Genomic DNA, 13439 nt, shown 5'->3' on the forward strand with positions numbered 1-13439 from the left:
ACCATGAGGTACAGTAAGTAGGTAGACTGGGCACGTAAAAATGAGCCTACGGGGACTTTGCTGATGTTTCTAATTAATGGATGTATGAAGTTGTAGTCATGTACCTAGATTAGCACTCCCTATAGGGGACGAACACTCTACTCGACTCGGCCAGCAACATGTTATGCATTCGGAATTTATGAGAAAGGCATTTGCAACACAACATTTGAAGTCAAGCACATCATTTCACACATGATGATACGGAACAGAATCGTTCGAACAAACTTCCATGATATTTGCATCTATCATACAAGACAGAACTACCAACCATACCAGCGTCACATCATCATAAATGCCCACTGAGTATGGTTCCGTCTACCAACTAATTAGCCCTTCCAAACGCCGCTCCCTTTTTTCAAATGTCGCGGACAAAACCGTTGCCCGACGCCCTGGGAGCCCCTTTGACCTAGTGTTTTTGCCTTGTAGATGACATAAAAAAGGAAGTTCTTTATCAGTATATGTAAAGTTGAGAGTTGTCTATTACCGACATGCCAGTCGATGCCCCATTCGTAAATGCCTGGTCCATAACCCCGATTTTAAAAACACTCCGTATAACGCCTAGCTTGATACAAGCAATGCTATCCCTTCACCGCAACCGACAACCCCGTAAAGAGAATCGTTTCAACCTCCTGTAACATAACACGGGGTATCGTATTGAAGCAAAAGGAAATGAGATAAAGAAATAAGGCGACGCTCATAGCGCCGAAGCAGATACTGCCTCTTCGTTGCTGCCACCACCGAGAAGTTCTAGGACCTTGTTGACAACAGCACTAGGATAACCTCTCGAGAGCATCTCGCCGACAACTGACTTGGCGCGCTCGCGATCCTCTACAGCAAGGAAGGCACGAGTCATTGCCTCGTACGTGCTAGGCTCGCGCTTCCCACGACCAACGCTGTTGTAAACGGCGCTAGCTTTGTTGATGTTCTTCTCGCTAGCCCAGCCATGTATCAAGGTGTTGGCGATGTAAGGTGTAAGCTCAATGCGTTTTTGTCGCATGAGAGACAGGACAGCCTCAGTATCGGCGACACGATGATTGGCAACCATGGCTTCGAACAATGCCTGGAAGAGGCAAGCATTGGGGGGGATGGTCGGGTCGCCCATGACTGATTCGAATACTTTTCGTGCGCCTTGCATGTCGTGAAGAACGCAACCACGAGCATGGATCAATGAAGCGTAATGTACTGGTTCAGGACGTTGGCCAGAAGCACGAATCATGTCCAACACAGCTTCGGCGGCAGTCATGTTCACCGGTTCAAGGGTGGCATGGGTGTCGACGAGAAGCTTGTAAGTGTGAGCTGTTGGGGCAATTCCCTTGGCGTTCATGCGGTCGTAGTAGGCCAGAACCTTTGATTTGTCACGCTTAGTAGTAAGGAAGAATTGCATCATGCTGTTGTATGGTGCTGGACGAGCTTTGTAATTAGGCATGGACTCCATCTCGTCGAAGAGCTCCTCAGCGAATTTCTCATCGCTAACTCGGCACAGCGCGTTGACGATCGTTCCGTAGGTTACGCTAGTCGGTTTGATACCCAGAGCACGCATCTCGGCAAAATAGAAAAGACAGTCATCAATACGTCGAGCCTTGCCGAGCTTGCCAATTAGGGCATTGTACAAAAACGACGAAGGCTCAACACCCTCATTCTTAGCACGGTGGAAGATCTTGACAGCTTCCGAAGCTTCGTCAAAAGTCTTGGTAGATTCCTTGAGGGTAGTGATATAGAGACCGAAGGTGTTTGCTGATGGAGCAGCGCCCATTTCTAGAAGCTCGAGATGATACTGCTCTGCCAGAACACGATCATTGAGCGTTAAGCAGGCGCCAACCATAGCATCAAGAATAGATGACCAGCCATAACGAACAACGGAATATTGCGGGAGGAACGGCACATCAGTTCGTGCCATGGCGAGAATATCGTGGCAGAGGTCCATCTTGCTCTCACGGGCCGCAGCGGAAATCATCTTGGCGTAGGTGATATATCGAGGATGGCGTCCTACACGTCGCATGTTGCGGAAGCGGGAGAGCGCCTCATTGAGTCTAGGTCCTTTGCGTCCGTGGGCGCCTTCCAACTCATCCGAAATAATTGAAGAGCCTTTGAAGTCGGTGTTGTGAGCATACGGATCGAAATTGTCCTCGAAGCTCGAGACGGTAGGAGTCGATGGGTAAGGCGAAGCGGAGAAAGTCTGAGCAGCAAAGCTGGATTGGGAAGCGACCTCTCGAGGATCTGTGATGGCACGGACAGCCATAAATCGCGATATGAACTCCATACCCTCTTCTATTTCATCCGATACATGGGGTCTAGCCTCGCTCTCGGCGGCTCTAATCCGCTGGAACATCAATTCAGATTCGGTTAACCCTTCAGCAACTTGTCCCGATCCAATCATTGCAACAGCGTACATGGCCGCTGGCTCGATGAAGGACGAGTCAACATTTATTTCGGGGTTGCTCAGCACATTCCAGTATTGTGAAGCAGCTAGAACATCGCCTTGTCGTACACTGAGAGCCAGTAAAGCCATCGCTGGAGTTGCAATACCTTGAAATGCCGAAGGGATGTTAGCGAAAGCGTCAATGGCAGTATTTCTATCTCCAGAATCGGCAGCAGCAGTAGCAATTCCAGCAAAAGCGCTTAAGCGCGAGTTGTTCTCAATGTTCTGAGCCCACCGCAGCGCTTCGTGATATATGCCCCTCGCTGTAAAAGCTTTAACAAATCCACTGCTAACAATGGCATCCCGAATCTCAGAGACATGGGCGCCTTTTGCATCGACAATTTTTTCGTAAAACCTCTCAGCGCCCTTCAACTTGTCATTGATGATGTATGCATTGATGACTGCAGCGTAAACTCGGGAGTCTAATCGATCATTCAAAGTATATTTTCCGTTGTCGTGAGCGACTGCAAGGTCCTTATACTCGTTATAGCATTCGATGGCGCTAGCCAGGTCACCTGTATTGGCAAATGCAGTGATCATGGAGGGGAAAGTAGCGGCAAAGGGGACGGCACCACTTAATTCCATGTGCTCAAACATGTGAAGCATGTCAGAGACACGTCCGGCTTGAGCACAAGCTGAAATAAGCTGGTGGTAGGTTTCAGAGGAGTAGTTGGCCTTGCGCGTCAAGACAGACGTCTCGAACAACTTGATGGCAAGATCAAGCCTGTCATCCTCAGAAAGAATGGCGTGTTCCAGCTCATTCGATGCGAACATAAACTTTCCAGGCTCATCCATCCCGCCGAAGCGAAGGCGTTTATCCTCCAAACTCTTCTTCAGAGTAGACACTTCGAGGCACCTAGCAGACAACAAACCAACAAGAATATTGTATGTATCGCTATCTGGCAGGATATTTCGTCGCATCATGTCGGCGTAGACATCCAAGGCCTTAGACACAACCTCAATCTTCTCAATCGGGACGTGAATAGCAGCGACCAGCAAAGCATTGTAGGCTGCAGCGATGGGCTTGATGTCAGCAACCAGCATGGCCTCAAAAACGGCAGGGATTTCAGCGTAACGACCATCTTCAGAAAGCTTGCTAAGATGGTCGGCATAACTTTGGGATTGAGAATCAACCGGCGGAGTTACGGTACGGTTGATGCTCGCAGGCGTCGCCGGCCTCTCAGAGACAGGAGTTCGAGCTCGTGACTGGATACCGCTGACAATGGATGGAGTTAACTCATTGAGTAGGAGTCCGGTGTTCTCCTCCAAAGCCTGCCGCAAACCACGTACTTCAATCTCCTTCTCAATGGCAGCATCGATATGCGCCAATGCTGTCACATCATCAACGGGGACTGGCAATTCATCTGCCCCATTTTGGTTAGCTTCAGCCGACTCGGCAGCGCCAGCGGCTTCGGCATCTTGGACCTGGGACTCGGGGCCTTCCAGAATAGAAGACGCGTTCGGTCTCCATTCTATAGGCTTGGGGAACTGGAATTGGGTCCATTCCGGTTCAACTTCATCACCAGTGTCCTGCTGCTTCTTCAATGCCTCGAAGTAGGCATCCAAGTTACCATTGCTCGTATTCTTGTCATGGCGAAGCTCATGTTGAGCATTCGCCGAGTTATGGAAAGCATTCTGAAGCTGGAGACTAGAAAGGCGTCCAACGCGCTGACTGTTACGCCGCGCGAACGACGGGCGATTTTGCGAATTTAGAACATGGGGATGGGTGGCGGCTACGACAGATTGCGCGTAGCCGTGGGTGAAAGATTTTGTGAATCCTTGGCGGATGAAGTTCTGGTACAAGGATGAGTAGATGGTGGGCATTTAGATGACGCCAGGAGGGGAGGGTGACTAAAGAATAAATTATATAATCAGTACCAATTCGAAGAGAGTCTCCAAGCTCAGTTCAAAAAAAACCCCCCAAATCATATATTTCAGTATATAGAGTATGCGCGTGCGATTCATTCAGTTTTGGCAAAATGTCATCTCGAGCGCAGATTGGAGGACACAGAAAAAGAGAGGGGAGGGGAAATCTGGAGTCGACATGGAAACGCGAAAGACCAGATAGCAGATAGACTAGTAATGACGGCGACTTACATGGAGAAAAGGTATTATTGGACGTTGCAGGTTCATTTGACAGCGCTATAGCCGTCAAACAAACGCGCGATTGAAATGATTGAGTGAAGGTGAAGAAGTTGAAAAGGAAAAAAAATAAAATCTGGAAGAGAATAAAATAATATCGCCAAAAGGATTAGGATGGCGGGTGGATGGGATTTGGTGGGTGATATTGGATTTCAGGGAATTGGATAGAATAAAAATTAAGAGAAAAAAAATTAGATGGATCGTCATTGCTCAAGCTTCAACGATAGTGGACCCCCCCATGTGCAGTACGTCGTTGACTCTTCTTTACCACAGTACTACTAACTACATACTAACTACCTAGTATCCATACCTACATGTACCCTCTATGGATGGCATTGGATGCTAAAAAGAGCCCTGAAGCTAGAAAGAGGGAAGACCCACAGCGTGCTACTAAGTACGTGCATTAGCCCTATACTACTAGCGCAAGTTGCTTCCAGGTTGACGTCGCAGTGTTGCTGCATAGGTACACAAAGTAGCTGCGTCGCGCCGTCGTCGGCTCTTGCCTGCTGCTGACAATCAGAGTAGTTCAAGTTTGGATTTTTGTGTTACATTTCAATGGATTTCCAATCAAGTCAGTGGAGCCCTCGGGCCTAAGTGAAAGGATCCGGGAAGTCAATTAGTGTTCTTTTTATTTGGTAGGCCCTCTATTTTACCTGGTACATACAGCAGCACTGTGAGTGACATTGAGTTTTACTATGCCGTATGTTACCCACGGATTAAAAGGTCCAGTGTTCCCAATGTACATATGTAGTATGTAGATGCAAACCCCGCCAGCAAGCACACATTTGATATTGACTTTTGTTTGCAAATCGAAAAAGTAAAAGAAACAAAAAAAAAATAGGCAGGTCACGCACGAAGTAACCCCAAAGCACAACGCCCCCAATCGCAAAGAGGAGAATAGGAAACGCCTACATGAAGTAACAAAATTACATCTATACCTGGGTAGGTACATACTGTGTCATACATGGCAACGATGGCATATTGCAGTATGTAATTATCTCGTAACCCGTATTCACCCACTTCAGAAAAGGCCAGGTATACACAGTAAAGTCAACTACACAACTACTCCTCCAGGACCTTCCATGACGAAGCCATGTCATTGCCTGGAAAGGACCTGGAAGGCTGATAATTACACTACTTACACCTATCTAAGTCCTTGCAGGCTACCTACCAGTAACCAAGCTGAGAATAGGTCAGGACGGCGAACGGGATAAAAAAAAATGATGGTGTGGTCACGCGGCACCTTCGGATGAGATTTTTTTTTGGCTTAGCCAAGAGAAGAGATCGGGAGGATTAGGATGCGCGTAGAAGCCCTAGGTCTGTGGAGGTGGGCTCTGATTCGCCTGGCCCTGGCCGAAGATCCCCAACAAGAAAACGCTATCGCCCTGGCTAGTGGGTGAATACGGAATCTTCGATCCCAGTCTGTCGGTGCTTGATTCGTACCTTAGCGCACGTAAGGACGCATGCCCATGCCCGCACAACTTCCAGGGCACATCATCTTACCTTACAGCTCCTCTCCCTCTGCTTACCTTAGCCTCTCAGCTTCGATTGTTATGCCCGTACATGTATCGCTGGGACTGAAGCTATCATGGAGGGGAAATCTCATGATTATTTGAGCTTATTTCCCCGGATTCCCTATTCCAGGGACCAAGGGAGACGGCATATAGAATTTAGCGGTGGCGACCAAAGGGTTCTCCCTTCCATAGACCCCCAACTACACACATGCATACATAGTAGATGGAAGATGCCGAAATCTATACTAGGTTAGGTAGGCACATGGAATTGGAATCAACCGCGACCAAAACCCACTGAATAAACAGAGACAAATGTCGCCATCTATGAGTCAACAATGAAATGCATAATCCGGAGGCAATTGAACAAGAAGAGTGGCTTTCGCAATTTGCCTACCTGCCTAGGCTCTTGGTAACTATGTATATCGAGCACCAATCGTCCTGATACAATTTGATGCTTCATCAATTTCTCTTCGAATTATGCAGGTTCGAAAAGTCGCCATTTAAAATGCAACTAATATAAGCGATACTAGGTATCCGCTCCAGTTTGCAGCTTTGCATTGGATTAGACGGATGCCTGTAGTGTACAATACATACATACCTACATACCTAGATAACATAAACCGTTCACGAGGTCCAACCTCCCCTCCCACCTCCAGGGCCGCTTCCTGCGACGAAAATGACCCGCGAGCTTCCTTCACCGTAACCCTGCACATGTGTGCCTCTTTGCCTTTCGTCCCGCGGCTGTTACCCTAGGCACCCAGTCCCGAGCCCGAGTCCGAATCCCCGGTCTTGCCATCAACCCCAACCGACGGCTTGCCTATTCCTCCGCTCCTCCGCGGTTCCATGGAAATGCCGAACTGTTGCGCCATTTTACCTATTATATAATATCAGACGCTCAATTCCTTCGGAGGTGAAATCGGGTAACCGATCTGTACGGCGATTATGTGTAGGTATTGCATACCTAGGTACTCTCGGAGATACGGAGATAACAACCGGCTGGCTGTTATACTAAGCCCAGCTAAGGCCTCGCTATACATTGTAGTAGTAGGTAGCCGGAGTGTAAACACTAAATAGTAGCTACATGACCTAGAATTAGCCCTGTACGAAGAGCTACTACCTACATACGTACCTACGTAGACAGGTACGCAGCTTTTTCTTGTTCGATCAATCAACGTCATTTGCGCAAGCTGTAAGCAAATTAGGAGGTATGTATGTACCTGTGACTCTCACATGGTGCGCGGAACGCGGCAGCTGCACTGCCTGCAACGAGGACGTGACGGGGCTACAGTAAGATCTCGGCAATAATCCCGTCGCTCTAATATCCAGTGTCTATGGATTCCAAATCATCAATCTCGTGTAAGGATCCAGCCGATTGGTGTTTCAGGGGCTTATCAGATCAGAGAAGTCCGTCGTCTCACACCTATCTATTCTTTGAAGAGTATTATCCTTCGTACACACCTAACCTACATACCTAACCTAGTATGCACATGGCTCTCTACCCCCAAAAACTCTTACGAAAAGTGGACATTAATTTATCTGGGATCTGATGTAAGATACCTACTGTAACTCATAAGGATGCTGGTTCAAGTTCAACACGTAATTTGGCAATAATTCCACGTGGACCTTAGTAGGCATCCACATAGATGTGAAACGAATGCAGCCAACATGATGCATTACAGCATTTAAGCAAGTGAGCCTTTTAGATTTTCCATGTGCACGGCCACTTACTATCTGTTCCCAATACTCCTCGTTGGTGGTAGGCATACATATTTATGTAAAAAATTACCCATGACGTGAATATATCATGACGATCATGTGCCTAACCCACTTACATAGTCATTTCAAAGCATACAGTAAGTAGTGTCTTCACTTCTTCCCGAAGAAAGACATGATATTCCCCTGGCCCTTTGCTGCCCCCTTTTTCGGTTTCGTAGCAGGTTCCACCTTGGCCATCACGGGCTTCGGTTTAGAGGGAGGAGGTGCTTCCTCTTCTGAAAACGACTCCCAGGCTTGTTCTTGGATCGTCACTAGATAACCTTTATCATCCATGACCTGCTTCTTGCGAGTGACCCGTCGTCTTCCTCTTCGTCTACCGTTGGCGGCGCTAGATACTATCTCTGCAGGCTCTTCTGCCTTCGATTCCGGTTCAGGCTGAGACTCCTCCTCTTCTATGGGTTCTTCAACTGGGCTATCAGGCTTGCCAGGCTCTTCTTCGTCGCTCTCTTCCATCATGCGGCGGAGTTCGGCTTGCCGATCCTTTCTCGACTGCCTGGTGCTGCCGCTTTCTTCATTTTTGGGTTCTGGTATCGGATCTGTGTCGTCTTCTCCGTCATCTGACAAGACCATTTCCTGGACTTCCTCGGCGGGGGTAGTTACAGCAGAAGATGCTTTCGACACTATGGGTTTGGCAGCAGGTTTCTTGGGATTGGCCGCAGCCTTGGCAAACATCTGACCAATGCCCGAAGAACTCTGCCGCTTCAATGAGGTGGTCGGCGCTGATTTTTTAGCTGCCGCTGACGTTGAACTCTTCGAGCTAGCCTGTGGGACTGCTTTCGACTCTTCCTTTATAGGAGCTGGTTTTGTCTCCTGGCTGGTCGCGGATTTCGATGCGACTTGAGGGACAGGTGCACTAGCGGCCACATTCGGAGCTGGTCCACGGCGCTCTCTTCTGCGGACATTGGGATTGACTATTGATCCGAATTCTTTGCCCGAGGCGGGCGCATTGCTCGTTGATGATAGTTCCAGAACCTGTCGAGCTGTGTCGGCTAAGAGCTGGAGGTCTTTAAGCGGATGCGGGGCCAAACTATAGACGTGTATTGATGTGACTTCGTCATATTCTGCTAATGTGTCTACTATCAATTAGTATAGTCGATTTGTGCACATCATGAACTTCTTACTAACCTTGTAGCTGCTCTTCTCTGACCAAAGAGAGTGTGAAAGTAGGGACTTCATCCGAAAAGGGGACCTGAATATCTTCTGAATGTTGAGAATCGGTCATTTCAACGTCACCATCTTGCCCATTGGACTTTTCTACGGCTTTCTTAGTACCGTATACTAGGTAAGTAGCATGCAGTGACCCCGGCCGTTTATCATTCTGCCATGTATGGAATTCATATAGCATCCTAGGAAACGGTCAGCTCTGTTCAATGTCGTTGGGTGGTGAGTCGTACTCCTTGGCAGTATTGACATGGATCTTTAAGGCTCGGCTCAGAAGGCGATAAGTCACAAGTTGATCTTCAGTGAGAATCTTCTGGGCTAGATATTGCTTATAATCCTCCATTTTGATAGGTTTCGCGTATGTTGCCCAGAGAAACGGAGGGGTGGTTACTCAGATGAACGGATGGATGATAGAAGATGCCCCTTGCCCCCTATTATTTCACAGGCACGCACGCAAATTATTACGTATTTGTAAGGACATGAAATCGTTCGTTTGCGACAGCGAGGATATGAAGAAAGCTATAAAATGTGAAGATGGGGAGAAATGAATTAAAAAAAAAAGGCCCCCTGTTAAAGTAGGTATTTCGTGGTCGCGTCTCAGAAAGAACGACGCGTTAAGTGGTGGGGCTAATAACTTTATTTTAGTAGTTGGGTGCGGCTAGTTACAGGGGTTCGTCTTTTTTTTTTTTTAAGATAGGTACCAAGCGCGTCGTTCCATCCAAGGGTCCTAATAAGGGAACATGATCTCATCTCTACCTAATTTCTTTCAACTCGGGACTTTTGTGTTTCAATTCCATTTTCTACAACATTGAACACCAGTGACATACAGCACTGAGTAACACATACAACACTGGGCAGACAGTACCTACCTAGTAATTGCTAGCGTACTTGATACATACCAGAACTTCAACTTGTTCTTTATTTGTTTGTAGTCGACAGTGTTTAAGAATCGTACTCAACCGACTACCCAATGCTTCAGAGATTTAATACCTAATAACCAGCGGCATCTTTAAACTACCCGACTTTTTCGAATTGCTTTCCTGCCCCAATGGACCAAACACCTACCCTTGAACCTTTTGAGGATGTCGCCGACTCGACAGATTGGCTACCTACATCAATACCCAGTCTCGCCAATGTAGAGGCTGCACTTCGGTGTCAGGTCTGCAAAGACTTCTACAAGACGCCTATGTTAACCTCCTGTAGCCACACATTCTGCTCACTTTGTATTCGACGCGCTCTGTCGAATGACGGGAAATGCCCATTATGTCGAACACCCGAGCAAGAAATGAAGCTGCGTAGTAATTGGTCCATGGAGGAGGTTGTTACCACATTTACAAGGTCCCGTCCAGACATCCTGCTTGTCGCCAAGAGATCACAAGACACAGCACCCGACACTACAAAAAGGAAACTGGTAGAGACAGAAGATGAGGAGCCAGCAAGCCAATCGCTAGGTAAGCGATTGCGGTCTTCTACTAGGATAAGTAAGTCGAGAGGCATGGAGATGACCACCGAAATGGCAAGGCTGGAAGCCGACATACCCTACCAAGGCCAAGCAGATTGCGAGTTTGACGATGGACTTGTTGAGTGCCCTATTTGTTGGAAGCGCATACCACCACTACAAATCAACAAGCACATCGACTCATCGTGCTTAGACGGTCTCCCGCCACAATCACCCAAACGAGACTCGGGGTCTACAAACACCATTCTAATATCCTCACCTACCAAAGCGTCCACCAAGACCCTCGAGCGCCTACCAGCCATAAACTACTCGATGCTCAGGGAGCAGCTGCTGCGAAAGAAACTGGTGGAGCTAGGCATCCCGACAGGAGGTAGCCGGCAAATGCTCGAGAAGCGACACAAGGAATGGACCACGATCTGGAACGCGAACTGCGACTCGCTCCAACCGCGGCGTAAAGCCGAGCTCCTCCAAGACCTAGACATATGGGAACGCACGGTGGGGACTCGCGCGCCAACATCCTCGAGGGCCCTCAGCGCCGGCGCGCTGATCAAGGACAAAGACTTCGACGGCAAGGCGTGGGCCGCCAAGCACACCCTCTCGTTCAAGGACCTCATAAACAGCGCGCAGCAAGGCAGGGCCCTGGCGCAGCGGAGCACCAGCACCAACACCAGTAACAGCGATAGCGACAGCAGAAACGAAAACACGGGCCAACCACAACAACAACAACAACAGCTTCGAGACGCCGACCCCGTCCCCCAAGCAGATACCCAAATGCTAGCTTCGCTAGAAGCCCCAGAGGAGGAGTTGGAGCCGGAGCCGGAGCCGGAGCCGCAGGAGTCAACAATAATAAACAACACCCCAGTAATGCAGGCTACCACTGAGGTGGTGGATCTGACGGATGATGCCGAGGACGAAAGAAGGAAAGAACATAATAATATAGAGGTACCATCACCAGGGAAAGCGGTGATGTTATAGCAAGATGAAGAGAAAAAAGGGTGGGTGGATGGGCTGGCTTTGCTCTACGACGTAAGGTTGCTTGCGGCTTACATACCTACCTAATGTATGTATGTATGTAGTTGCTCCATGATCCAAGATCCAAGAACCAAGAACAAGAACAAGAAAAAAAAAGGAAAAAAGGAAAAAGGAAAAAGGAAAAAGGAAAAAAGGAAAAATAAGAACGATCTATTATATTGCCGCCAATATATATTTACTCAGCTATTTGCTCTGACCTCATTCTCTGTCTCTCTTACTCTGTGTCTGTGTCTGTGTTTGTGCCTGTTTCTGTCAAGTTATGTGATTTTGGTATTTACCCTATGTCCCTACGCGCCTATGTTCATCCCCCCCAGCTCATTAGCCGTAGCCGTGACCGGCGTAAGTGGTCTCGTATCCTTCTGCTTCCCCTCGTCTCCCGGCACCGGCAAAGCGCCCAACTTCTCCAGCTCCGCCAGCTTGCGTCTCGTCTCCTCCGCATCCTTCTCCTGCTGTGCCTCGTCCTCCTTCTTCCGCTCATCCGCCAGCATGGCCTCGAGCTCCTCGTCGACCTCGTCCTCGTCGATCGTGGCGCCCGGCCCGGCCTCGGCGATGATGTTGCCGACCTCGTCCACCTCGCCCATCTGCTCGCGCAGGTTCTCCAGCACCTCGTCGACTTTGTCGGCGCCGCCGACCTGGGCGTTCAGGTTGCGGAGCGCGGTCGTGCTGGACTGCATCACCTTCACTAGCTGCACATTATCGGCGGCCTGCTCGATCTTAGCCGCTACATCTTCGAGTTGATTGAGGGTGGCGTGGCGTCGGGATAGGTTGGTCTCGGCCAGCTTCTTGGATTTGAGGGCTGCCAGCGCGGCGACGCGGTTCTTGCGACGCACGGCATCTTGCGCAGCGAGGTTCAGTTCGTCCACACGCCGGCTCAAAACTTCGGTTTGGTGTGTCAGGTCTTCCATAAGTTCCTTCAGAGAGGCAATCGCCGAGTCTTCCTCCGTAATAACTCCGTCTTCGCCTTGGGAAGTTCGGATCTTGATAGTGTTCCCATCCGTGGCCAGCACTTGCTTGTCCCGCGACAAGAACGTCACTAATACATTGAGATCCGTCTCGGAGAGGCGCCCGTTCTTGTCGAGTATGCCCTCGGCGAAGGTTCGCTGGAAATGGGTATTCGAAAAGGTCCGCTCGAAGGGCGACGTACGGTCTGCGGTGGCCTCGCTGAATGACTTGGCGGCGTGTTCTAGATTTTGCAACACCACGAACTGGCCCTTAGGTAGATTATCACTAGGACCACCTATTCCCACTTGCTTCAGCCCCCACGACATCACAGCCCACGGGATACTGCCCCATGAGTGATAGTATATGCTCTCCTTAGACTTCAGGAACTGCTGCAATGGCATCAACTCCCCATTTGCGAGGGCCTCCTGAAGCACCGTACCCAGCGCTAGCGGGCGTCCGAACTGTTTGGTCTCGAGTGAACGTAGGAAGGCATCGCCGTCGAGGTCGAGAGTCAGATGGCTTCGTGTGGGTGATTTGGAGGGTACGTAGCCGGCTAGGGCGGCCGAGGCTAGTGCCCGCTTCCATGCGGCGACATTAGCAGCGAAGCCATCGGGGTTCAAGGTTCGTTGGGAACGGAAGTCGGAGTACAGGGCTGGAAGACGAGCTCTATTGGAATCATCTAGGTTAGCGGATGGTCAGTCTGGAGGGGAATTGATATACACTTCTATATCTATATATGTACCTTCTAAAGTTCTCGTCATTGTCCACCAGGTAATTAAGAAGTTCGCTCATGATGATATGGTATAATTAGAGATAGATCACCAGTATCTATTTGAAGGTGATATTATAGGTGAAATTATCCAAGAATGCTGTCGATATCGGGGTTGATTGTCGGTGGACGGGGAGTATCTACATAGTATTGGGCAGGTTAGATTAGATACCTAGGTGGTACAGT

General features: G+C 49.0%; 5 protein-coding genes across 5 annotated transcripts; 1 reads left to right on the forward strand and 4 right to left on the reverse strand.

The window, feature by feature from the left end:
• Positions 1-253: 253 nt before the first annotated feature.
• Positions 254-4884, reverse strand: GGS25DRAFT_470770 (uncharacterized protein). Its single transcript, XM_049259277.1, has 2 exons — positions 4556-4884; positions 254-4309 (listed from the first exon to the last, which is right to left on the reverse strand). Exon 2 carries the CDS (start codon positions 4280-4282, stop codon positions 734-736), a length of 3549 nt encoding a protein of 1182 aa, XP_049121545.1. The 5' UTR covers positions 4283-4309; positions 4556-4884; the 3' UTR covers positions 254-733.
• A 302-nt stretch (positions 4885-5186) lies between these two features.
• Positions 5187-5772, reverse strand: GGS25DRAFT_470771 (uncharacterized protein). The gene has a single exon (XM_049259278.1). It carries the CDS (start codon positions 5550-5552, stop codon positions 5250-5252), a length of 303 nt encoding a protein of 100 aa, XP_049121546.1. The 5' UTR covers positions 5553-5772; the 3' UTR covers positions 5187-5249.
• A 1947-nt stretch (positions 5773-7719) lies between these two features.
• GGS25DRAFT_470775 (DNA polymerase subunit Cdc27) lies at positions 7720-9675 on the reverse strand. The gene is made up of 3 exons (XM_049259279.1): positions 9285-9675; positions 9016-9236; positions 7720-8963 (listed from the first exon to the last, which is right to left on the reverse strand). The coding sequence occupies exons 1-3, from the start codon at positions 9392-9394 to the stop codon at positions 7981-7983; spliced, it is 1314 nt and encodes a 437-aa protein (XP_049121547.1). The 5' UTR covers positions 9395-9675; the 3' UTR covers positions 7720-7980.
• A 78-nt stretch (positions 9676-9753) lies between these two features.
• GGS25DRAFT_470777 (DNA repair protein rad18) lies at positions 9754-11736 on the forward strand. The gene has a single exon (XM_049259280.1). It carries the CDS (start codon positions 10100-10102, stop codon positions 11483-11485), a length of 1386 nt encoding a protein of 461 aa, XP_049121548.1. The 5' UTR covers positions 9754-10099; the 3' UTR covers positions 11486-11736.
• Positions 11737-11829: 93 nt separating this feature from the next.
• On the reverse strand, positions 11830-13276 carry GGS25DRAFT_517062 (Snf7-domain-containing protein; the record flags this gene model as incomplete). The annotated part of the gene is made up of 2 exons (XM_049263320.1): positions 11830-13150; positions 13227-13276. The coding sequence occupies 2 exons, from the start codon at positions 13274-13276 to the stop codon at positions 11830-11832; spliced, it is 1371 nt and encodes a 456-aa protein (XP_049121549.1).
• Positions 13277-13439: the final 163 nt, after the last annotated feature.

This window comes from Hypoxylon fragiforme (genome assembly GCF_022984875.1).
Source record: "Hypoxylon fragiforme strain CBS 206.31 chromosome Unknown GGS25scaffold_1, whole genome shotgun sequence".
Taxonomy (NCBI): Eukaryota; Fungi; Ascomycota; class Sordariomycetes; order Xylariales; family Hypoxylaceae; genus Hypoxylon; species Hypoxylon fragiforme.

What these genes read in the sequence shown, in the direction of transcription:
- GGS25DRAFT_470775 (XM_049259279.1), bottom strand. Translation starts at nt 9,394, where the DNA reads ATGGAGGATTATAAGCAATATCTAGCCCAGAAGATTCTCACTGAAGAT. An exon ending in CATGTCAATACTGCCAAGGA is followed by an intron (nt 9,237 to 9,284) that starts GTACGACTCACC and finishes ACCGTTTCCTAG; the next exon opens with GATGCTATATGAATTCCATA. An exon ending in CAGAGAAGAGCAGCTACAAG is followed by an intron (nt 8,964 to 9,015) that starts GTTAGTAAGAAG and finishes AATTGATAGTAG; the next exon opens with ACACATTAGCAGAATATGAC.
- GGS25DRAFT_470770 (XM_049259277.1), bottom strand. Translation starts at nt 4,282, where the DNA reads ATGCCCACCATCTACTCATCCTTGTACCAGAACTTCATCCGCCAAGGA.
- GGS25DRAFT_470771 (XM_049259278.1), bottom strand. Translation starts at nt 5,552, where the DNA reads ATGTACCTACCCAGGTATAGATGTAATTTTGTTACTTCATGTAGGCGT.
- GGS25DRAFT_470777 (XM_049259280.1), top strand. Translation starts at nt 10,100, where the DNA reads ATGGACCAAACACCTACCCTTGAACCTTTTGAGGATGTCGCCGACTCG.